General features: G+C 43.1%; 1 protein-coding gene across 1 annotated transcript in view; it reads left to right on the top strand.

Moving 5' to 3' along the window:
- The window catches only part of PAH (phenylalanine hydroxylase), a 72541-nt gene that overhangs the window by 29258 nt on the left and 16761 nt on the right, over positions 1 to 26522 (top strand). The window contains exons 4-6 of the mRNA XM_025403094.1: positions 9541 to 9629; positions 20043 to 20110; positions 25113 to 25309. Coding sequence (XP_025258879.1) covers positions 9541 to 9629; positions 20043 to 20110; positions 25113 to 25309 — 354 coding nt within the window. The remainder of the gene's footprint in view (positions 1 to 9540; positions 9630 to 20042; positions 20111 to 25112; positions 25310 to 26522) is intronic.

The raw sequence follows: 26522 nt of genomic DNA, 5'->3' as shown, positions 1-26522 counted from the left end.
CTTACCTTTTAAAAATCCTGACTGTTGGAATTTTCTTCCTTCTCTTACTACTCCTTCTCAAACAGCACAGAGTCAGCGTTGCCAAATTCCTCTCTCATTCACATCTATCTCCTAATTCAGTTATCATTTATGCTACCGATATTGATTGAGTGCCCACTCGGTGTCAGTCACATGATAGGATGCAATAGTGAAAAAGACAGACATGGTGCCTAGACCCATGCATTGTATAATCTAGTAGGTTGTGGCTACATGGCATAATACATGGCAGTGATAGAGAAGGTGGCATGCCTCAGGAGTAGTCTTAGGAGGTGCACTGAGGCACTGAGTCCAGGCGTGGGTTCAGTTGATGAGAAGAAGGGGAGCAGGGCCAAATAAGTGCTCCTGGAGTGACACAGCCAATACATGGAGGAGGCTTTAGGTGTCTTCTGTTAGGCCCAATGTTGGCTGACCATAACTAGAGTTGTCAGTGACAGGCAACCAGATCTCAATGCAATGGTGAGCTCTCAGAAGACAGAATTGGATATTTGGGGATATAGGGGCCAACCTGCCAATGGATAATGTTTATGAGATACATAGTATCTTAAAAATGATATTGGGAGGGTAGTTGTAATTTAGGGGGTGGTTGGAATAAATGGCCCTACAGGTTATTATTTTATTTATTCATAATTTCACTCATATCTATTCACTCACTCCCTCTGCTTATTAAGCACAATTTCACCCTTCATGTGTGAGATCCCTTTTAGTCATCTAGTTCGGGGATTCTTATTTTTCCATGTGAACAGAGAGAACAGATGCTTTGCCCTAAAACCACTACTCCTGACTTCTGACCACTGCTGTCTCCAGGAGGCAGAGAGTAATAGCTGGGCACCATCAGCCAGCCTTTGGCTCATCGTTCTTGCCAAGAGCTTCCTGAAGAGCATTCCTTCTCCAGAAAGAAAGTAGAAGCTACTTAAAAGAGAAAAACAAAACCCTTAAAAGTCTTGCTCCTGCAGGACGTTGGCAAGCCGTCTCTTCTTCCTTTGTGGGAGCTGTGGAGATCAGCACGCAGCAACTGCTTCTCTGCGCGGCTGGAGGCCACTGCCTAGAAGGAGACATCCGGGAGCCTGGGAGGGGGTGGTGAAAACAGCCTTCTATTTCACACCCAAGAAACCAGGATTTATTGCTCTCTCTGAGACAGGCTGGAGGCAAGCCTGGGTGCCTTGCCGGCTAACCCCTGGGGCTGGTGAATGTCGGGTGGAGGGAGGGGGTAAGATTGGACTCAGCCTGCACCTTGAGCTGCTGTAAATTGAATGGGCCTCCTCTGACCCACTGGCCAGGAAGCAGGTTCTGGCCAGGCCTGGGGGGTCTTTTGCTCAGTGACGCTCCTGAGCCAGCCGCCCCTTGGCGTCCTGGCTAAGCATTTGACCCCGACTTAATGGGACCACTACGTGGGTGTCCAGGGCCAGCTCTCCAGCGGGCTGCTTCCTTTGGAGCCAAATCAATATTTATTAATGATCTGCCCCCACCGGGTGCCTCCGCTCCACAGAGGGCCTCTGTTGCCCCAGCCTGCCCAAGTCATTCATTAACCGTGAAGCCCAGCCGCCCACCCGAGAGGCTGTTGAGGGGCTCACAGAGGCCAGCCCACCGGCCGAGGTATTTGGCAAGGCCATTAATGAGCTAATCTGATTTAACTTTTCAAAACAGAGGTCTGGGTCGCTGGGGTCAGTCTCTATTTCCAGCTTTGTGAGAGAGACTGGGTGGGGGAAGGGACCTGCAGCCTTCAGTAAAGAAAAGAAGGGGTATGTGAAGGAGAACTTACGTTAAAAAGAGACTATCCCTAAATCCAGGGATGCTTAGGATGGGGCAGGCCCAAGGCTGTCCTAGGGATCTTCTTCGAGCACCTTTAGAGATCTACTTTAGTTTGTCACACTTCCTTTCCTTCTCAAGGTGGGAGAAAATGAATCTAAAATTTAAAAGCACTCCTTCACCACCACCACCACACCATTATTCAAAGCCTAGCATTGCTTTCTGGTGAAGTGCATTGGCTGCAGAATTGTCCTTTCAGCTCAGCTAGCTTAGTGATCTTGAGCAAATCACTTTATCTCTCTGAGCCTGTTTGCTCATCAGTGAACAGCAATAATGTCTACCACCTAGGACTGTTTTGAGAATTAAAGGAGATGATGAAAGTAAAGCACTTAGCACAGTATCTGGTGCATAATAAGCTCTCAAGAAAATGTAACTTTAGAGGAAAAAGGGTAGCCCTACCTTTTTGCTTGAGAAAAATCAGAAAAGCCCAGGTGCAGAGGTTAGAGACACAAGTACAGACTGGCTTGGCCTCTAGTGGCCTCTGAGACCACTATCTTAGTCAGACAAGCAACTCTGGAGTTTATTATGAGGCTCAGGTGCAAGGACTAATGTCACAGGTGCACCTGTTTTGGGTCAGTTTCTTCCCACTCCAAAGAAGGAGGCGGGCAAGGGCTCAGCACCTTGCCCATTTCACAGATGCAAAGCCAGAGACTCAGGAATTAAGTAGTTTGCTCAGACTCCCATGTTGTGTGGGTGGGAAAGATGAGACTTGAACTCAGACCTGCTGGCTTCAAGCCCAGGATGTGTACACCCTTCACACAATGTAGAGAGTCAGTACATGTGTCAAGGCTTGGCACTGAGTTTGTCTGGGGTCCTCTGTGGTCTCTCCTGAGGTCTTTGCACTGCCTGTTTCACAACTCTGCAAGATGGGAAGTGAGCCACATCAGGGATCGATCCCCAGTCCCCAACACCCAGCACCCAGGTGCCTCTCCCCGGTCTCGTTCCTCAGGCTTTGTCCCTGCTCTCCAACATGATAGCTGGTGAATTTCTCTTAATGGTTAGGCCTGACCTGGGTCCTCATCCTACCATAGAAGACACATAGACTGTACCCAAGGGCATTAACTTCACCTGAGGGAATAGATCAAAGATGGGGCTGGGCTGCTGCCTGGAGGAAGTGAGCACCAGGCCTTCTCACCCTTTCTCACTTGCCCTTCTATAATGATAATAATACCACTACCAGATACTTATAAGCACTTGCTGTGTGCCAGACACCATTCTAAGCACTCTCCATACATGAGTTCATTTTAATCCTCCCATCAACCCTCTGAAGGACGTACTGTTATTATAGCTATTTCGTAAATGGGAAACTAGGGAACAGAGGGATTAAGTAATTCGCACAAAGTTCCAAAGTTCCAAAGTTGAGATTGGAGCTAGATTGGAGCTAGGCGGTCTGGCTGCAAAGTGTGTATGAAGAGCCCCCAGGCTTTGCCACTTCTCCAGCCTGGCTGTGTTTTGGACCTTTTCTTGATGATGGTGGGGTCCCAAAGCCACCAAAGGCCCCTGGACTCAGGTGAGCACCCTGCAGCTTTGCAGTGCTACCTTGGGGTCCCTCACAGCCTCTGTGACAAGGTGCAGAGCTCAAAGGTCTGGGATGTGGCGAGCTGTTTTGGTCTTTGTCTTCTTTTTACAGAGACTTGAATCATCTGAGTCTTAGCAAATTTTCTCAAGTTCTTCAAATTTTTTGTTTTTGTTTTGTTTTATTTTGTTTTGTTGCTCCGACCAAGAGAGCTGAACGAAGCCAGGTAGCCCAGGAAGAATTTTCCTTTGGATAAGGGGGAAAAAAAAAAAAAAAAGTCACCCAGAGCTGGAAATACGCTGGTTCTGCTGCCCTCTGGCGTTCGCTGGGCGCCAGCCAGCCCACACAGCCCCAAGTCAAGGTGGTGCACCCTAGCTTAGGTTTATGGGGAAGAACGTTGTTTCTTTGGTGGGAGGAGAAAGGGAAATGAGGCAGTGCATTTGGGAACCGAACAAATGTAGTGACTGTATTTCTGAAAAATAAATGAGGTTGACACATTGATTGAAGTGAAGCTGACTTTTCAAGTATCCTCTGGCCAGTCTCAGCCCTTCAGAGGATCCCATGGGTCTCGGAATAAGAAACTCAAAAGGGTGTGACGCGCAGATGAATCTAATACCCACATGTCACAGAAACTGAAGGCTGAGATTAGAAACCTCCTAATATCAAAGCTGGACAGAGAACCAGCTTCCTGATCCCAATCTCTGTTCTTTCCTCCTCTCTCCTCCTCCTTTAATCATCATCATTAAAATCATTGTCATATTAATGGTTAACACTGATAAAGCACTTATTATGGGCCCCTGTGCTAAGATGTGTCATATTGCTGCAGCATTTAATTCATCCAATAATATGGAAAGAGCATTTTAATTCATTTTGTGAATAGGGAAACTAAGACTCCAGGAGATAAGACACTGGCCAGTTGCACAACAAAATAAGTGGCAGAGACTTTCGAGGCTTGCTGGAAAACTTTCCACTCTGCTCTCTGCTATGATAAGCTAAGGACAGAGTAGAAAAAATTATATATATATATATATATATATATATATATATGTGTGTGTGTGTGTGTATATATGTATATGCATATATATACACATACATATATAGTATGTGTGATATGTGTGTGTGTTTATATACATACACACACATATGTAACTCACAGCTGAGCAGTAATACTATCTACTATGTGCCGGTATTGTTTTCCATAAATCATGCATATTAACTCATTTGACATCATGTTGTTCTTATAAAGCAATGTTTTCTAGTACTACTATTATCACCATTTCAAAGATAGGAAGAGTGACGCACAAAGAGATTTAATAACTTTTCCTGGGCTCATAGATAGTAAATGCAGAGATAAGATTCAAACCTGGGCTGTCTGGCTGTTGTAAGACTCTTAACCATTGCTGGACTGACTATTCATGACACAAATAGGAAACCAACTCTGGACTAGGGCCAGATCCTGACTATCCCAGACTTCATTGAGCCATGCCAAGGCAATGTCAAGTCACCAGGGTCTTCCCTCTGGGGTCTAGAGGCAGAGGATGTCATAGTAAATAGCATGTTGCCTTTAACATCAAAAAGACAAGAGATAAGTGTTGGCAAGGGTGTGGAGAAGAGGGAACCCTTGTACTCTGCTGTTGGGGATGTAAGTTGGCACAGCTATTATGGAAAACAGCATGAAAGTCCCTCACAAATGTAAAATATAAATACCATACTTTCCAGAAATCCCATGTCTGAGTATATATTCAAAGGAAATGAAATCAGTATGTCAAAGAGATGTCTGCACCCCTTTTTCATTGCAGTATTATTCACAACAGCCAAGGGAAACAACCTACATATCTATCAATATGTGTCTATCAAGGTGGATGAATGAAGAAAATGTGATACCCCCAAACACACACACACACACACAATGGAATATTATTCAGCCATAAAAAAGAAATCTTGTCATTTGGGACAACATGGGTGAATCCGAAGGGCGTTATGCCAAGTGAAATAAGCCAGACACAGAAAGACGAGTACTACATGATATCACACATATCCAATTCAAAACGTGTTGAATTTATAGAAGCAGAGAGTAGAATGTTGGTTGCCAGGGGGTAGGGTGATGAGAGAAATTGGGAGATGGTCAAGGGTACAAAGTTTCAGTCATAAGATGAGCAAGTGCTGGGGGTCAAATGTATGGCATGGTGACTATTGTTAATCACACTTTACTGTGTACTTGAAATTTGCTCAGAGAGATCTGAAGTGTCCTGGTTCCACTCCATCCCCACACAGGAAAAATGACTACATGAGATGATTAATATGTTCATTAACTTGATCATAGTAACCATGATGCATGCATGTATTAAATAATTACATTGTATTTATAATTTTATAATATAAATATATATATAAGTGTTACATAAAATATATGCAATAGGCCAGGGGCGGTGACTCACACCTGTAATCCCAGAACTTTGGGAGGCCGAGGCGGGCGGATCATGAGGTCAGGAGTTCCAGACCAGCCTGGCCAATGTGGTGAAATCCTGTCTCTACTAAAAATGCAAAAATTAGCGGGGTGTGGTGGCACGTGCCTGTAGTCCCAGCTACTTGGGAGGCTGAGGCAGGAAAATTGCTTGAACCCGGGAGGCGTAGGTTGCAGTGAGCCAAGACTGTGCCACTGCACTCCAGCCTGGGCGACAGAGGAAGACTCCGTTTCAAATAAATAAATATTAAAATATATGCAATATATACAAATATAATTGTGTGTATACATGTAAATTTTACAATTGTATGCAATTTTATACAATTGTAATTTTATATTATAAAAATATATACATTTTTTATTGTTCCATTATACCCCAATAAAGATGGAATTTTTAAAAAAGAATTTAAAAAAGAGCATCCCCATAACTTTCCATTTCCTTATGCTTCTTTTTTCTTCTTCTTCAAGAATTTCCTTACATCGTCACGTATTTACATTTACTTATTTCGTGTTGCTCCTGCCAGAACGTAAGCACCACAAGGATGAAGACTCCCTTGTATGCACCCCCCAGTGCTTTGTGCTTGGTATGCAGGAGGTGCTCAGTACATATTTGTGGAATCTCCTTTGGTGATTCTAAGGGTCCCCTAAGTAAGAAGGGGGTGCAGCAAGAAAGGACTTGGCCTGCCTTATTTCTGGGGCCAGCAGTTACTGACAGAATTATGAATGATTCCCAGGCAAAAGAGAAATGATGAATGAATGGAGACAGGCTACCTCCACAGTGCGGGGATGGGGTTATCCATGGTGCTGAACACAGAGGAGAGAAGTTAGGCCCCCTTGTCCAGGTGGGTGTCGGTCATTGAAACCCCGCAGTGGAAATGTCCTGGAGAAACAAGAAAGATCTTAAAGAAGATCCTGAGCCCTGGATGACTCTGAAGTGCTGATTCCTTTCTCAAGGCCTTGCAAACCTGGGTGGGAAAAACCCCCATTCTTGGCACTGACAACAGAGGTTCAGTGTGCAATACAAATGCTGGACCCACAGAGGAAGGAGAGCTTGGGGAGGAGTGTAGGTGACAAGGTGGGAAGCCACGTTCCTCACCAAGTGAGCAGAGCATGGTATTGAGTCACCCGAGACTCCAAAGTTTCAGCAGTTGGGACCAAGGAGGTCTATCAAGAGACTTGCCCTCACTGTTGCTCAGTTTCTTCATCTGTAGAATGGGATAATAATAATACCTACCTCAAAGGACTGTTGCAGAAATTGAAGGGGGTAGCATATGTGAGATGTTTAGGGCAGTGTCTGATACACAGCAAGTACTACAGAAGTGTTACCTGGAACGATGGCTGCAGCATCTGCTTCTGTTCTTGCTGTCCATAGGGAGCCAATCTGGAAAAGAGGGCTGGGCTTTAGGGCCATGGAAACCTCTGGGCAGGAAATCTGGCTTCAGAGCCAGCCCTCCTTATCAGTATGCTCTGCCACCTTCCCATGAGTGGCAGGATGGATTGGAGATCAAGACCAGAAGCCAGAGAGTCAGCTGGACCTGTATGTGAATCCTGACTCCACTGTTTCTTAGCAATGTGTGTATTTGGGTTTGCACTAAACCTCTCTGTACCTCAATGTCCTCGTCTTTAAAATGGGAATATTAATAGTACCCAGCTCACAGGTAAAATATTTAGAACACCATTCTGTGTTAGTTTTATTGCTAACATGGGTGGTAGAGAGCCTAGGCTCCTCAGCTCTGCAGAAACCAGGGTCTAAATGGACCTTGATGAACTGCTGGAATCAGCTCTCCTTGTTTTGCTGGAATGCAGCTGCTGCTCCTCCTGAGGCTCCTGTTTAGATCATGGATGGAATTTCCCCAGATTGGCCACTAGATGGCACGCATGCTCTTTCCTGTCCCATCTAAGTAGGTCAGAATCATGAATAATGGGTATCAGATGGAAAGTCGTGTTTTATGTGCCAGACGCTGAGCGGCGCCCTTTGCCTGTTTTCTCATCACTGCCCACTGCAGTCCTCAGATTCAAAGAGCTACTCCACCAGAAATGCTACACCAGAAGTGCCTGGCACATGGGAAGGCTTCAAAAACACATTTGCGGTTCTTCCTATAGTTGTGTATCCCAGCTGTTTTATTCCTCCTCCTCCTCCCGGAAGAGGAACTGAGACACAGAGAAGATAAGTAGGCAGATGGAGCCCGGGTTCTAAGCCAGACCGGATGCTGATTGGAAGTTCAGCATCTTCCCCTCAACCTCATTTCAGGGGAAGTTTGGAAGCCTTGTGCTCACTTCAGGGTTCCCACCACATCTATTTTGGCTCTCTGGATTCTTTTTGAATCTACCATTTTCTTACTCCTGGTGTGATCTTAAACCAGCTATTTAAAATTTTAGAGCCTCAGTTTCTTACCCGCGCAAGAGGGGTTATCATGCCTTCCTTATTTTGGAGGTACCTCAGAAATAGCAACTGTACCAAAGCAGGCACTCTGGATGGTGGTTACTGCTGTCAATACCTTAAATGTTAACATAACCAGGGTGAATCCATTAGTTCCTTCCTTCCCTCCTTTCTTCCCTCCCTTTCTTCCTTCCTTCCTTATCTTTTCTCCCTCCTTTCTATCCTTTTCTTCCCTCCCTCTCTTCCCTCTTCCTTCCTTCCTTCTTTTTCTCTTTATGCCTGGTACAACAAAGTACCCATGGTTTCTGCCCTCATGAAACTTACAGTCCAAAATGCCCTTGTCTCTGTTCATTCCTGGGAAATTTTCACCTGCAATGTGTCTTGTTTCCTGTAACCTACAGGGACGTCGGTGCTGCCACCTGCCCTTCTCCCTGGGCCCCTCTCTCTGCAAGACCCAGGTGTTGTAGTTCACCCTACTGAAGCCCAACCCCTTCCCCACTACACTGGCTCAGAAGCAAGTCTGAAATCCTTTAGGTGCTGCAAGGCATCTTCAGATCCCAACTACCTGACTCCCTTCGCTCTGCGTCACAATGGCTTTCTAACTGGCTTTGCAATCAAAAGATTTTGCTGCAGTGCCTGGGGCCTTTGGGAGGGAAACACATAATGGGAAGATGGGATCTCATGAACTTGTTTACAGTAGAACAGTCTGGTTTTATATAATTTATATTTTGGGCCTATATGTAATATTCTGCTGCGAATGGCCGGACACAGTGGCTCATGCCTGTAATCCCAGCACTTTGGAAGTCCAAGGGGATGGGTCACCTGAGGTCAAAAGTTCGAGACCAGCCCAGCCAACATGGTGAAACTCTGCCTCTACCAAAACTATAAAAATTAACCAGGCATGGTGGCGTGCACCTGTAATCCCAGCTATTCGGGAGACTGAGGCAGGAGAGTAGCTTGAACCCAGGAGGCAGAGGTTGCAGTGAGCTGAGATCACGTGCCACTGTACTCCAGCCTGGGTGACAGAGGGGAAAAAAAAATTCTGCTACTAAAGAAAACCATCAAAGAAAACTACCATGACGGGTGGGAGGGAGATGAATTTTGAGATAATTCAGAGAACATCTCCATGAAAGATAATGTATTTGGGAATGGGTGTTAAAACTGGTTTCTAAGGAAAACGGAGTTTAACTTTTGAATGATAGTAATTTGGGGGTTATCTGGAAGCCAGCCCACTTGCCATCACCATTGACTGGGATCCCCACTTCTGATCTCAGCGAGGCCTTTGGCCATGTCCTGCCAATCTGCACTCAGGACTTTGCCTTCTCTGTGTTTCAGTGCCCTGGTTTCCAAGAACCATTCAAGAACTGGACAGATTTGCCAATCAGATTCTCAGCTATGGAGCGGAACTGGATGCTGACCACCCTGTGAGTCCATGGCCCATAGGTTGAGATTCTTTCAGTGCCTCTCCTCCACTTCCCTCCCCTCCTCCTACCTCCTCCACTTGGAGCAATGTGCTTGTTCACTTGTTTGACAAACACTTATTGTGTTCCTATTTACACGAGGGCTGGGAAAAATTAGCAAGACATTATTGTCATCATCATTATCATGGTCATTATTATTGTAGGAGCAAATATAAATCACTGTCCAGAAACTATTGTCTCTATATACTAGATCTGTGTGTGCACACACACACACATAGATGCAAATCATCATTGCTTCTGCCTGTGTACATCTATGGAGGTTTAAATCAAGTGCTTGGTAAACAGCAACCTGTACTAACAAGTCTGCCAACTGCAGGGGGCAGGGGGGAGTGGCGACATTGAAACTGGATCTTAAAAACTGAGTGGGAAATGTTGGTCAGATAAGGAACAGAGAGGGCTTATGGCTGAAAGAACAGTGTATGAGATACCAAGAGTCCTGGAAGCATCCACAATATTGTAGGAATGACTGGTTGGTGCATTAAGTATGAGAATGAGAGATGCGGTTGGGGCAGTGGGTTGGGATCAGATTGTAAAAGGTCTGATGGACCAGAAAGAGGAACATGGACTGGGCCTGTGCCTTGAGGCCATGGAGGCAGATCCTTTAATGGTTTTTGAGTAGAGGACTGGGTAGGGGAAATTTCATCGTTCCCTCTACTCTGGGGCAGAGGGTCTGGGAAGGAACAGCCCAGGCTGCGGTGGCTCGGGGCCAGGTCTCACAGCCTCCTTTGGTGGGAAGGGCCACCGTCCTGTTGCCTGCCCTTTATTCTCTGCCAGGCAAATGACTCCTTAATCTTTAAATGACTTGCAGCCATTTACATTGGTGAAGGTTTAGCAGAACCCAGAGGAAGCGTCTACACTTCCACAGGAGTCTGTTTTCTCCTCACATTTATGTGGGTCTTTACAATCAGCAAAGGATGTTCGCAAAGGCCTTTTTCAGGAGGCAAAGCAGATGCTTCCATCTTACAGAACTAGTGAGGCCTGAGGAGCCTGATGACTTTTCTAAGGCCCTGTGCTATACTGTGAATCCTGAGAGCTCATGGTGCCTGGAGACAAAGGCCTGGCTAGTGGCAGAAATTCAGGCTCTTTTACAGAGGCCAAAGGCGAACGATTTCAGGGGCAGGCTGGCCTTTTGAAATATGAATGATTGATGCTTCTTCTAATTCAAATTGTAAAACCCATTATAGTGGGCTTGAAAACACAGAAGAACATGAGGAGGAAAATGAAAAGCAACCATAATTTTAGTTATTTCTGTTTTTCTCTCTGGCCTATTCTGCATTTTTTAAATAATGAGAAAGCATATATAAACAGAAACAAAGGTGAATTTCCTCCCATCTCCCAGACTTCAAAAGAGAAAAAAAAAAATCACCCATTATCACACTATTCTAAAATAATCAATAAATCAATATTAATATTTGGGTGTGCCTCCATCCTTCCTCCTTTCTCTCTGTCTCTCTCTCTCTCTCTCTCTCTAAATATATATATATATGCACACAATTTTGTGTGTGTGTGTGTGTGTATACATGCCACAACTTACTACCCAGCACCCAATTGCAAACGTATAGGAAGTTTGAGTCTCGCCTGTGCATGTTCATGTGAACTTCCAATGGCTTCCTTGAATATTAGCTGTGAAATTAAACTAAGTTATATTTAAACTAAGGATAGGAATTACATTTAAGGCTCTTAGTATATATTACTTAAATACTCTCCCTCTCCGAAAACTAAAGGTAAATGTGGGGACTTTTGGCCCCCATTCCATCCTCCTGTATACTATGTAGCCTACTCCCAGGAGCCCTGGGGTGCCAAGGTTGCTCACGTGGGACTCTGCTTTGTGTACCCATTCAACAGGTCTCTGTCTGGGGCCTCTTAGCCATCAACTCTGTCCGCAAAGCATCTCCAAAGATACCGGTTCTCAGAAAAGCTATCTGTTCACCTCTGACCCCATCCAAGGGGTCTGTCCAGCAGGGCGTTATTCTCCTCTTACCAAACTCCTGTCTTCCTGCCCCAAACTGGCATTTTTCCCATTGGTCTCACTCCCTTTTCATTTGGGGCAGTGGAAGACGCCAATACAAAGAGATTGACATTTTTCTCTCTGTATCCTCATGTCCCCTCCAAAGCTGCTGGCACTGGCTTTAAAAGTCTCTGGAATTCATTGGGCTTTAAAAGCCACGTCTTTGACTCCCTGCCCTCTCAATGTTATGAATTTTATTGTAAAAATACAACATATCAGGTACACAGTTCCCTGAAGACGAGGCGCCAGGCTCTCTCTGTTCCTTTGGTTTCTCATCAGATCCCAGGGAGGTGGGCCAAGGACAAAGCAAACCCTCCAGCGTGCTTTCCCAGAGACCCCGGGGCCCACATGCCTGGCCTCAGTGTGTGACTGCAAACAGAAACCAGCACAAGGAGTGGCGCAGGCAGCGGGTGTTCTTCTCCAAAGGACCCTCTGTTCTCTCTGTCCCGTTGCATCCTGTGTAATCTCTTTGTCCCTGAACCCGGCCCTTGGCAGTATGCATGGATGTGTGACCCAATATCTCTCATCAGGTCCTGCTTTGAAAAATGAAGTAAAGGAAGGATTGTTTCCAAGATAGAGGGAAAACGGCCTCTGCCTTTCAGTTTTAGCTAAGTGAGAAAATGAAATAGGAAAGCGAGATTCCCCAGTGACCATCTTGCCTCCTTTCCCCTTCTTTCCCAGTCTCCTTCCTTTCCCCTTTCCCACCTTGCTTGCTTTTTTCCACAAGCTTTTATTTAGCTAATGATATTAGGAGCTAATGCTTCTTCAGCATGGTCTATGTGCCAGGCACAATGCTAAATGCTTGGCATTCCTTTTTAAGTTTGAATATTATCACCGCCCTACGAGGGCTGTACACCTCATTTTCAGATGAGAAATCTCAGAGGGAGAGGGCCATGTAGCATCACCTGTACGTGAACTATGTCTCAGGCCATATAAAAGACAGGGGGTTGAAGTGACGGATAAGACATGATCCCTGCCTCCCAGGGGCCTGCAGTTGTACAGTACAGGGAGAAGGGGTGTTGATTGTTCTCAAAGCAGTGCAGGAGGGAGCTGGAATAGCAACTGTAAACTTGACAGGCAGAATCTAACCGGTTCTACTTAATTTCCATTTCCAAAATGTACTCCCCTTTCTGTCCATGTTGTTCCCTTTACCTAAGAAGTTTTCTCTTGTCAACCTACCTGTTCTTTCCCCACTTGAAAACCTCTATTCATCTAAGGTCTAAATCACATATGTTGCCTCGCTAAAGCCTTCTTCCTGTCTCTTCCCAGGCTTAAGTTTTTCACACTGTTACTCTGTTACTATCTCAGAGATGGCAACTATCACATTGTGCTTTATGCTTTGGGTATAGAGTATCAGATCACAGTAAGTTTACTTCTTCATGACTTATAACCTCATGGGAGGCACAAGATACTCTATGCAAGTGAAAGGGCCATATGCATGTTTCCCAAACTATAGTTTATGAAAAATATACCATGATCAAAGAGAGAAACTCTGTATTCTATAACCCTGCTTCAAATATGCAAATTCCATGATCTCATCAGAAACTTTGGAAAGTCCTGCAAAAATGAAACCCAGTCAATGTAATGTTTCCTTAAACGTATTTACCCATGGAACTCTTTTTAATGAAATGCCTAGCAACATTATCTTGAGTGGTAGTTTTCCATGGAATACAGTTTGGATAATAATTAGTCAAATAATAACTTTAAAAAGTGCATAAATGCCAGGTTTCGTGAGTCAGATAGCATGTGCTATCATTTCTAAGGTCACTGTGGACTGGAATGGTTAGGGAGGCCTTCTAGAAAGAGGAATATCTGAGTCTAGCCCTCCAGCAACCAGAGCAAGCTAACTGCTTGGCAAACAATCCCCAGATCTCCATGGCTAACCCAATAAAAGTTCACTTCCAATGTGGGTCAGTAAGGAAACTGCTCCACACGGTCTTTCAGAACCAAGGCTCCTTCCACCGATGGCTGTACCCTCCTTCAACTCCTTGGAGCCCACTCGTTCTGCCAGTGGATGGGAGAAGAAAGAGTGAGAATTGCTTCTGGGAAGTTTTCATGGGCCATGTCTGGAGATGACTCACATCCCTTCAATCAAATTCCATTGAGTAGAGCTCAGTCACATGCCCATTACTAACCGCAAAGGAGATGGGGGAAAATAGTTTAGCAATGTTCTCTGAACAAAGGAGAGAGGACAGATCTTGAGGAGCACTAGCAGCCTCTGCCACATAGACCCCAACTCCAGAGGTACCTATTCCAGTTTACCTGGCAGATGCACTGGAGTCTAGGCTACAGATCTGCAATAGCGGGGGCTTCTTACTGAAGAAAATATCAGCCAACACAACTATCCTTCTGTGTATATTTCTACTTCTTGACCCAAGTCTTTGAAACTGTTTTTGTTTGTTTGTTTGTTTGTTTTATGGAATTTCACTCTTGCTGCCCAGGCTGGAGTACAATGGTGCGATCTCAGTTCACTGCAACCTCCACCTCCTGGGTTCAAGTGATTCTCCTGCCTCAGCCTCCCGCATAGCTAGGATTACAGGTCTGTGCCACCACATCCAGCTAATTTTTGTATTTTTAGTAAAGATGGGGTTTCATCATGTTGGCCAGACTGGTCTCAAACTCCTGTCCTCAGATGATCCGCTTGCCTCGGCCTCCCAAAGTGCTGGGATTATGGGCATGAGCCACCGCGCCAGGCCTGAAACTGCTTTTTAATCTTTCAAGGTGTGGACATCAAGTTTTCCTGCTCTCCCGTAGGAAATTTGTTCTCCAGCAAATTGTCCAAGGACAAGACTACGTTTTTCAATACTTTTCTCCTTTTCTTTTCCTTTTGCCCACCTAGTTTTCTCCACCTGAGACCCCATCAGAGTTAATTCTAAGAGTCAGTCAGCTAGTTGAGTCATCAAAGACTTGTTGCATTCTTACTAAGTTGCTCTATCCAAGCATAATTTGCAAAAAATTAAAAACATAACTGTCATGCAGGTATATGGTGAACACCTGTCAAAGATCCATGTAGCTCATTATTGAGGGAACCAGCAAGATGACAAAGATAGTGCAGAAAAGATACAAGAGACCAAAGCACATGTGGTCATTGGAAAATAGAAAGCCAGAATAAGATCACAAAGATGGATGCACAAGTGATTAATGTTCCATAAGGCAATAAAGCCATAATCATGTGTCTTATCGTTTCTACTAGACAGAAACAACTTACAATTTGATCATCAAACGAATATTTTGCAACTTACTGGTCTTCTAGGAAGCCAGTATCTACTTTGAAGTGGTTGTAACTTTATAAGTAGTAAATATATGTCCCCTTAGAGCACAGAGTGAGCTTGTGAGACAATGATCTCATATGACATTTAAAAGGCACATAGTAATTTGTTTGCCCTTTTTCCTAGGTTTTGCATATATTTTTTTTTTGAGACGGAGTTTTGCTCTTGTCACCCAGGCTGGAGTGCGATGGCGCGATCTTGGCTCACTGCAACCTCTGCCTCCCAGGTTCAATCAGTTCTCCTGCCTCAGCCTCCCGAGTAGCTGAGATTACAGGCATGTGCCACCACGCCTGGCTAATTTTGTATTTTCAGTAGAGACGGGATTTCACTATGTTAGCCAGGCTTGTCTCGAACTCCTGACCTCAGGTGATCTGCCCACCTTGGCCTCCCAAAGTGCTGGGATTACAGGAATGAACCACCGCACCCAGCCTGTTTTGCATAATTTTTTCAACAGCTTCTGCTTGGGGGTATGCTGAATGTGCTATGCCCCGAAAATCCAGTGATATGTAAGAGAGTTTCCTGAGTTTAATCATTATTAACACATGTGAGATCACCTGAAAAGAGAAATATACAGCACACTGAGGGAAACCAATAAATTTTGGAAAAATCCAGGAAGACAGAAAGAACAGGTAGTGACTTATTGGTCTAAACAAGTGGGGAAGAGGGTCCCACTCTGGAGCATCCTAGGAAGGCCAAAGTGAGTCAGCACAGGGCTGGACACATAGACAGAGCTGGATCATGTAAAGCCTTGTGGACCGTGCTAAATATTTTGGACAATAGTCTAATAGCAATGAGAAGCCATTGAAGGACTTTTGAGGAGGCGAGTGGCCTCACCAGACCTGCACTTTATAAATCTAATTTGGGCTGAAGTGGCGGGGGTGAGAGGCCACTTACACAGCAGCTACAATAGTCAGGCAAGAAATGGTGGTGGTCGAATGCAGGTGCAGCAGTGAGAATGAAGTCGGAAGGACAGACTCAGATGTTTGAATGGTAGAATGGGCAGAAATTGGTTGCTGGATGTGAAGGAAGAGAGAAGGGGGAAGTAAAACAATAACTCCTAGCTTATGGGCTTGGGCAACTAGGTACATACATTTTTCCAAAATAGGCTTCTTGGCCAGTTGTAGGGTGAGCGAAGGAATTAGGAATGGTCGGTAGTCCCCTAGTCTACTGTTTGCAAGTCCTCCTTGACCAGTGTCTCTAGAATGGGAATGGCAGCTACTTAATAAATGCCAGTTAGTTTGAACCTTTTGTCTTCTGTGTTCCATCCTTCCCCCAGTTGTCATGAAACGTTATGGAAAATGCAAAATGCCTCTTGTTATTGGCCTAGCCAATATACACAGCAAGGTAAGAATTCTGTAGATGTAAAAGCCCCATGTGGCTGGTGGGGATCACTGACCCATTCCAGAGTGTATCTTTTTTATGTTCTGAGCCAGACTTCTCTGTCTTTGGATTTCCCGCCATTTTGCACAAATGCATCATTCTTTGAGCGCCTACGATGTGCTCCGAATTTTACTTAATGTGCTGCTGACATTACCTGACTTAAACTATACAACACTGTGAAGCAGGTAGGATTGACAGTCTCATTTTACTGCTGAGGAAACTAAGGCTGAGAGATAACCTGGCCGCCCCCAGGCCATGCTCCTAGTGAATAAATGAATTAGTATTCCAACACAGCTTTTTTGACTTTAAAACCCGTGTTCTCACTAGCCTAAAGAGAGCACTTCTGAGGTTTAACCTTAACTGTGATATTAGGAAATGATGGAATAAATATCTGTCTACAAGAGTACTCAAGACTTTTCCGTATATGTAGTTACCCTCTCCGCTAAACCGACACACACACAAATTATACCTCTCAATACATGCAGACTCCAGTTGATGTCATGACTTGAGTCCTGTAGAACTCTCTCGACTTTCTCCCGTCTTTTCCTATCCCCTCTCCCTCCCCTTCACCACTCCTTCACCAACAATATATTTTCCTGTCAAAACATATTTGGTTACATGCAGTGCAACCAAAATTGCTGCTATTAGTTTAATTGAGACAGGGTGATTATAAATAAATTACATGCAGTGCTACTGAAATTGCTGCTATTAGTCTAAATTGAGACAGGGTGATCAGTCATCACCAACTGTGATTTGATTCAGAATGTACTCCACATGGACAGCTACAGAGGCCCTGTGATCATCTGGTAGCCCAAGGGATGCGAGGCCAAATCCCCAAGAGGCTGGGCTTCAGGCCACAGAGATGTCTGACCACTGGTAACTGAGAAAGCAAAACTCCTTGCAACCTGGTTGGTGGGGGCCCCTTGCAGGCTGATAATGAACTTCTTAGAAACCAGGAGCTGGAAAGGGTCATGGTTAGAAGCCTTCCCACATGGAAGATCTGTATAGTGCATTATCTGTGTGTGTGTTCCTGTATACCAGTGTGTGAATCTCCTGCTACTTCACTAACATGATTTGAGATGGATGTTGATACTATTTTCTTTATTTCTTATTCTAAAAGAAACCCATTCTCACATTCTCATGTGAATCTCCTGCTACTTCACTAAAATGATTTGAGATGGATATTTAATACTATTTTCTTTTTTTCTTATTGTAAAAGAAACCCATTCTCACATTAGAAAACTTGAAAAGCATAAATAGTTTTCAAGAATACAACTGTTAGTGTTACTTATTTTTCCCACTACCTGGAGGTAACATTTGTTAGAGTTTGGTGTATTTCTTTAGTCATTTCATTTATATACTTACATATTTCCTCTGACCTAATTGATATATGACATAATTGATAATATCAACTGGATATACAGTATTACATTAGCTTTTATTTTCACAAGTGGAAAATCTTTAAACCACCTAGGCAAGGTACATGAAAGATAAACAATAAAGGCAAATGGGGGTAAGAATTGTTCATGGACATCTCATTCCTAGAAGCAGCATGATGAAGTGGAAATCCATGGATTGAAGGAATTCTCTTTTCTTCCTGGCTTCCTACTTCAGTGCTCAAATCTCAGCTTGCCAGCCTAGGCAGGGCCACAAAATCCAAATGGAGGTGCTAGTTCTGTAGTTTAGGGCCTTTAGGCAAATGGCTCCATGGGCTTTATATTCTTCAATTCAACACCAAAATATAGAAATGGACCTTTCTCCAAGGTGCCTTACAGGGTCAGAAGTCTACCTATTATCCTTAGGGCCTGAAGAAGGCTATTCATTACTAACTCTTCAATAAGAATGGCAAGTGAGAATGACTGTAACAATCAGACCTTAATGACTGACCAATATTACATTTTTATTTTGAGCCCCAAGTATGGAGATGTGGACAAATAAATGTTCTTTGATTAGTCCAGTAGACAGGTTTCTAAAATGGTGTGTTATTGATGCTTGGAAAGTAAATCATGCTGCCCAGTTTTTTTTGTTTTTATGGTTTTTTTTTTTTAAACCACATCATCTCAAACCAACTTATCTTCACCCAGTAGAAATGAGGCACAACAGTAGTTTTAAGGCCTCAGATTCCTAAGCTTTCTAATATGTAATTAATGATTAAAAACCATTCAGTGCTCTAGGGAAAGGAAGAGTTATACTTTGTAATAACCGCGTCATAAAATCTTTTCTAAACAGAGTAATCACATTATTTATCTGGGATTTAGCTTTGGAGTGAAAAAAAAATGTGTAGTAGTTTGACTTCACTTTTCAAGTGTGAAACATTTGGATATTTCTATTTTTCAAAATATATTCCAGGAAATAAACTAATTAACTCCTTTCCTCCCTCCCTTCCTTTCTTCCAACAAGTGTCTGTAGTTTTTTCTGTGTGCCAAAATCAATGCTGCAGATTCTCAGAAGAAATTACATTATATTACATTGCCCTCTGTGTCTTTACAATTACTGGTAGGCCCTGATATATATATCAGAGAGAGAGAGAGAGAGAGAGAGAGAGAAACTCTGCCAAAATAAAAATTCAACCAATCAAGCAACCAAAACAAAAAACAATATCTAAAAATCAGGGAATATTTCTCTTTTTAAAAGCTCCTATAAACATTACACTCTGTGATATAAGCTTTTGTTTTGAATTCACTACTGCCTTGGTTTGGAGGGACAGTGGAGCAGAGAAATTGTGAGCTAAAGTGGTGGATGGCATGGCTTACTGGGAAAGGCTTGGAAGAACCACAGCAGAGTTCTACAGCAATGACATCAGTCTCTTGTCTTACTGAAATTTAGACTGCAATCAACTTTTTTTGGAAAATTGTCTTTCAATCAGTTGGAATCCCACTTCCACCCCAAACACTCAAAGACACACTTAGCCTCTTTTCACTCAGAAATGAGTGAAAAGAAATGAGCTTACAAATCACTGGGAAAAGGCTGCCTGTGAGTCAGCTTGAGAGGAGAAGCCATTATCATCCTTTTTAGGTCCTGAGACAGACTCTCAGTTAGCCAGGCCCCTGCCGGGTTGTAAAGGTTGACAATTACTGATGGTGATCTAAATCCCAGCCTCACCTCCACTATGGCTCCACTTCTCTGAACCACCATTTATTCTGGAAAGAACAGGATAATCATACTCGTCGAACTTGCAAGTTTGTTGTGAGAATTATATGTAAAATCAGTTCCTAGTACTCACAGATGGGCACATAGTATATATTTAATAAATCGTATTTTTAAAAATTGCAAGAGCAATAAGCATGTACCTTTTTCTATCAAGAAATTAAAAGGTAGAGCTAGACACATACCTCAATCAGGAATTAAATGGATATTGTATATCTTCATCATAGACATCCATCCTATGAACTTTGCCTAATTTAGCAAGTGTGTCAGTCAGATATGCTGTAGATGAGGTTTCTTTAAGAACGGAGCATGCACATTGGAATCCACCGCAAGGAGGCTCATGCTAAATCGAAGGAGTTACTAACCAGGTGTCACTCACAATATCTGGCAGGAGAGCTTATCCTAAGTTTAACCAAGACTTTAGTTTTAGGGTATAAACAAGGGAAGGAGACATGCACTGTCATGGCTCAAGAGCCCCCGTTCAAAGCATTCACAAAGGTACCAGACCTCTTTCTATGAAGCCTTGAAAATCAGGTGTCTCTTTTCTCCTAGGGTTTTAAAGATCCTGTGTACCGTGCAAGACGGAAGCAGTTTGCCGACACTGCCTACAATTACCGCCAGTAAGTCTGCCTTGCTTGTTGCAGGGAAGAGAGAAAAACACACCCCTAGCCTGTTTCTCCCTTGCCCTCATCCAGTTGAGAATGGAAAATACCAGCTTGAAGAGTCCTGCCTTCTGTGTGTGCATGTGTTCACGTGCGTGCGTGTATGTGTGTGGGGGTGTGTTTAAACCCTCCCTTTAATAACATACGATAAAAAACGATTGCTGCTAGACAAAACAAAATTACCCACTGTGCTGGGGCCCTGCTCTCTCCCAAGCTTTGTTGTCTAATTACTCAGTGGTGTCTGCAGTAATTAGAAAAGGCCTCAGTCCTGAATAAAACAGCCTCCGGTCTTCTGCACATTAAACAGGGAAGAAGGAAAGAGAATCATTTACATTCAAGAAGGAGCTGGCTGCTTTACTGAAATAATGAATCATTCAAGATTTCAGGCCAGCCAAACTTCAGCTTTCTACTTTTATCTGGTCTGACCCAGCTGTGAAGGACAATTTTAGGATTTTGTTTTGTTTTGTTTTGTTTCTGTCTGAGGTTCTGTGTTCCTCTCCTACCCTATTTTAGCCAGAAGAAAATGCAAGTATCAAACATGTTTGAGAAGACAACAGCTTTGCTCTTTTGAGTCTTAAGGAACTACAGAAATGCCACCATGGGAAACAGTGTTTTGACAAGTGCCGTTATTGAGTTAAGGGATTAAGAAAAGACATACACAAGAAGAAACGTAAAAGTTGTCCAGAATGCTCATGGCATAGTACTTTGACAGCTTTGATAGAATCTCAGGGAGATGGAGAAGATGATGGGCCTTTCTATACTGAATACAAAGTTACTTTCAACATGGAAAAACCTCCAGAAAAAGAGAGGGAAAGTTTTTTTCTGAATGACTTTTGGTAGTGGAAGGATTAAAAAATGTGCTGTCTTTGGTCAGATCTAAGCCCATCTGGGCCTTGGATCCTGCTGAGCAGGATTCACAGAAGATGGTGACCTCCCTCTCCTGACCCCACCTTTGCCCCAGCACAGTCAGGTGGACACCATCAAAGCGGGTGCAGGCAAGAGTCCTTCAGATAGTCAGCAATAACAGATCATACTTGTTATCTTCTTGCTATGTGTCTGGGGGCTTTGGTACATGCTTTGTATATATCATTTTGTTTAGCCTTAATAATAATAACTTCTCATTTTTCAGATGGGGAAATCAAAGCTTACAAAGGTTCAGTAAGTTGCCAACATCATGTAGCTAGTATGTGACATAATCAGGTTTTAAACTCAGGTTTGTTGAATTCTAAGGGTATTTTTAGCCACTCTTCTGAGTGTCTGGGGACTCCTAGAGTCTAGAAACTGCACTTCATATAATCAAGGAGGAGGTGCTTAGAAAGTACATTCACTTACTTCTGGGTTGCTGGGACTTGGGGAGAGCGAAGACAGATCCTCCTCAACCTCCTTCTCATAGAAATGTGAAACCTTATGAAGAAGAGTGAAATTGGTGAATCACCTCACAATCCTGCATGTTAATCATTTACATTGGTTATTGAAAATCATCTATAGATGGCTGGACTCTCAGAAGTACGTTAAAATTTTTTAGTCAATTTCTCACGTTTTATAGATGAATCCCAGATGATTAACTGATGTGCCAAAGGTCGTGTAGCTAGTTAAGGGTTCGCCTTTTAAAAAATTCAAAGCCTATTTCAGATCTTACTTTATCTCATGTCATTTAAGCTTTTGATGCTGTTTTTACTATGTCTTTCTTCTTCAAAATAGTCTCTAGTCTTACTAGAGTCTATTAGTCTCAAAATAGTAAACAGTCTTACTTCAGGGTCTGATATAGTTCATCCTTTTTTTTTTTTTTTTCCAGATTCTACTTTGTGAATTTGCCTACTTAAGTGTATTTGTGACCCCAAAATTGATACTCACTGTACACTTTCACAGTCATTCCCAGACTTGCACAGAGCAGGAGAAAAAATTTGATTCTACTGAGGTGTATATCTCCAACTGAGGTCAAACAAGGCAACACTCTACCTTTCTGTTTCTACCCTCATTTTGTCAACCTGTGTCCTTTACATGGTCTGTTTAGTGTCACATTTTTAACATTTTTGTGCTTTCGTTTGTGATTTGCTTTTTAACAATTGACCAAGGTCTCACTCAGTTAGGAAGCAGCAGAGTTAGAATTGAGATTCTCCTGCTTTTCCCAGGAAAGCAGGGAGTGCTGAGCCACTGCTATCAAGCTTGGGATGAGCAGCCCCAATACCTGCATGAAGGGGATACAGCTGTCACTGCTTTAGACTTCAGGGACTGGTGCTAACCAGATTAACCTGCAGAAAAGCGGAATCAGAATCTCAAATAGTTATGTTCAAGCTAAATGGAAGACTCCAGAGTGAAGCACCAAGGCTTCATCTCCTCAGGTTTTCATTTAGATGTCACCTTCTCAGCCGTGCCCCTCTCTACACCCTATGTAAAAGTGAAAACCCATTCTGAAACTCTTTATACCTTTGTCCTTTTTTTCTCTGTAGCATTTCTCACCATCTAACGGAGTTGTGTTGGCTTTCTGTCTCCCTCTACTGGAAATGTGGACTTCATGAGGGCAGGGGTAATTGACTGTTTTGTCACAGTGCTCAATTAACATTTGTTGAATGAATGAATTAATCCAAGAGACCATATAAGAGTAAAGATTCAAAATGGTGAATTGGAGGCAGAGCCAGGAATTGTGTCTAGAACCATATGGAAGACTGCTACAGCAGGTTTTGATGATATTACTGGAGTGGAGGTTGGGCTTTTAAGTTTTATCTAGGAATAGATAAAATGGATCATAGGAGCTTATATTTTTCAGCTGCAAAACAACTCAAACATAAAGGAAAGCTCTACTGGATACTATAAATGAAGAGTTTAAGGGGGGTCGTTTAGGCTCAGGCAGGTCCAGGATTCAGTGTCTCATTATTTGCCTCTCTGACTCTAGTGTCCTTTGCTTTGGCCTTGCTTTCAGACTTTGGCCTCATTTCTCTTGGAGGGGGAACCTAGCACCTCTAGGCTGATACCTCAACTCAGTTAGAGGTCCTGTCTATTTCCAACAAGGTCAACCACAGTTCTAGCATTGAGTCCACTGACTCTGATTAGGACATAGGCCCATCTGTCAGCCAGGCACAATGCAGGGGAATGAGGGATTTCAATTTGCTTAGCCTGGTCACATGCCCACTTCTGAAGGTAGGAATGGAGTCTCTCCTCACCCGAACCTCACAGACTGAGAGGGCAGAAAGGTGCTTTACTGATGAATGGGGAACAGATGTTGAGTCCCTAGAACAGCAGGTGTCAACCAGCAGAACATCTTGGTGCTCAGGATGTTACCATCTCTTGAAATTTGTGCCAGGAATAACAGATGCCTTTCTTTTAAAATTAGAATCAGTAATAATGGTAATGATCAATTATCCAATTGTTAGGATTTGTCAGTACTAATACTAGGTACTTTATACATAGTATTAGACTTAAATTTAAATAGTTACTTATGTTTAGCCCATGTAGCAGCTGCAGATTAAGGCTTAGAGATTTTTGCTGAATTGCCTGAGCCGATACAGCTAGGTAATGGCAGGGCCAAGGATTGAACAGTCTCTGTCTGTTTCCAAAGTCTATTCGTCTCCTGTATCAGTTCTTAGTCTTGATAATGGCACGTTCTTAGGCAAGAGCTTACCTGATTTTTTTTTTTTTCACCATCACTGCTGGTTACCACAAGACCTTCTGAATTTGTCTGGCTTTCAATACTTAAGCAAAATGCTATCTTTTTGCCTAATCCCTGTCACTCATCTGTAGACAATAACGAAGACTGTGCTCTAATGCGTTTGGATGAGGTACAATTCTGAAAGGGCAAGAAAGACCTAATCTGGAGCCTAATCATGATCCATAATTCTGAGATAAACAGTCTCACTTTGTCCCAGACTCTGTGTTCCTGTTAGAGAAACAGGCCTGTAGCCTAGGGAGGAGTCACTGCTCTTTGAAGTCAGGCTTTGTTTGGTTTTCATCTGTTTGTGCTGTTCAGAACACAGCTCCTTCCCAGGTGGTTTTCAAAAGGACTTTTACAACGAATGACTTTTAAACTATAGTTTGCATCAGAGTCACCTGGGGAGCTTACTAGACTCCAGATACGTGAGCCTTCCCTTCCCCAAGAGATTCAGAATCTGTGGGGCCTGGCATATGTACTTGAACAAGCTCAGTGTAGAGAAGGTGTAAGGCATTTTATACCTTAGCATGGATTTATAAAATTTTCTCTCCTTTGTTCCAATATTTATTATCCTTGATCTAGAACTTATTTATTTATTTAGTTTTTTTAATTGACAAATAAAAATTGTGTATATTTATGGTGTACAACATGATGTTTTGATATATGTATACAATGTGGAATCTTACTTAGCCTGTATTTAAATACCTTTATAACTTCGCAGGAGAAGAAATATCAAACCCAATAAGTGCATGCCTACCAAACAAAGGGGATCTCAGATTCGTGGCCTACATATTAAATCCAGTTCAGCTCACTGGTATAATTGCTTTAGTTAACACCATAAAAATACACTATTTTGCTTTAACTGGACTTAGATGCCTGGGTTTAGAAAGGCAATGCATTCACCAGCTGGCCACCATTCTCCTTATTGCCTTATTTCTGAAACTTTACACCTTTGTGATACCTGACTGGCCCGTGCAGGTAAGTGAATTTCCACCCTAGGTAAGCAGTTAGAGAATTGGAAGAGTAGAAAAACCAAGTGATTTCCTGAATGTGAGAGCAAATCCTCAATGCAGCCTGTATCATTGCTTAATCAAAGTGGTTAACCATTGCTTAGCCAATTTCATGTGGGAAATCAAAACAGTAATTTTCCTGTATCAAGATGTGTAATTTTTCTCTTTCAAATAATGTATGAAATTCACTGGAGCAAGTGATGGCAGCTCACAGGTTCTGGCCTCTGACTCCCTCTGCTAACCTAACCTGCATTCTGCTGTGCCCTTGCCCTGCTTGAGACACCTATTTTTGTCTGGATTCTAGTGGGCAGCCCATCCCTCGAGTGGAATACACAGAGGAAGAAAAGAAAACCTGGGGTACAGTGTTCAAGACTCTGAAGTCCTTGTATAAAACCCATGCTTGCTATGAGTACAATCACATTTTTCCACTTCTTGAAAAGTACTGTGGCTTCCGTGAAGATAATATTCCCCAGCTGGAAGACGTTTCTCAATTTCTGCAGAGTAAGTCCACATGAGGGTCAATGACCCTGCAGAAAGTGGGGGGAGGATTGAAGCAGAGGAGAGGGAAGGGGAAGACGTATGTGGAGGCGAGTATGAAAGCATGTGATTGTAGAAATGCATGCAGGTTGATTCCTCCAGGAAGAACTCAGTTTCACTGTGCTCTACCTTCCCTCCAGTCTCTACTGTGTTTATCCACTTTCATTCAATCAAACACCTGAGGCTGTGGATTTTGCTGTGTACATGTCCCTGAAAAGTATTTTCTTTCACACTTAAAGCCCAAGCTGTTTCACTGAGTTTTTTGTTTTTTGTTTTTTCCCTGTAGCTCCTGCTGTGTTATGAGTTAGGAGTGTGTGTTTGTGTAAGAAATGTGCTATTTTTGGGGATGGTGCCAAGAGCCCTGAGCTCTGAGTCTGTGCATCTGGTATGAATCCTGCCTTTGACACCCTCCAGCTGAGTAAACCTGCCTCAGTTTTGTCATCTGTCAAATGGACACTGTATCAACACTTTAGCTTTTCCCATAGGGAAATTACGAGAATGAAGTAAGATGCTGCATATGAAAACACTCAGCACAGTCTTGCATACACAGCAGGTATTCAGTGAATTTGGACTGAATTGAAACCTGAGTAGCTCAATAGGTAAATACATTGAGTCGCAGGCCTCTCCATACAGTATATATTCAGGGGAAATAGGTGTTATTCTTTCTGCTAAGAGGATGTTAATTTAGCAAAAACAAAACAATGAACTAACACATATTGAACACCTACTGTGTGCCAGGTAGAATAAGCAAAAGTAGGGAGACAGACTACAGGTTACAAAAGTTTCTATATATCAGAGCTGTGCAGAGATGAGCCACTCTGGGGACAATGAGCCAGGGAAATTACTTGGCAGGAAGGGAAGTTGTAGCCAGGACAGATCGGGGGTGAGCTAGATGACCTTTTGGGTCCCTTCCATTAGAAAGTCTTTGCTTCTTAGATAAAGAGTGGAGTAAGGGTCCAAGCAGAGTATACTTCAGCCTGAAGACACAGAGAACAGGGGGCAAGAGGCAAGGAGATCTCAAAGACTTCTTTAGCTAATTACTCCCATTGCCATGGCCAATAATAAGAGTAATAAAACAGTAATACTAGCAGTTGGGAAGCTACATAATAGTAATTAAGAGAACAGACTTTGAAGCTAGACTACCTATGGCTGTGACCTTGAATGAAACCTTTAACCT

This window comes from Theropithecus gelada, chromosome 11 (assembly GCF_003255815.1).
Source record: "Theropithecus gelada isolate Dixy chromosome 11, Tgel_1.0, whole genome shotgun sequence".
Taxonomy (NCBI): Eukaryota; Metazoa; Chordata; class Mammalia; order Primates; family Cercopithecidae; genus Theropithecus; species Theropithecus gelada.
The sequence above is the reverse complement of the archived record's forward strand: the minus strand, read 5'-3'. Positions and strand labels throughout refer to the sequence as shown.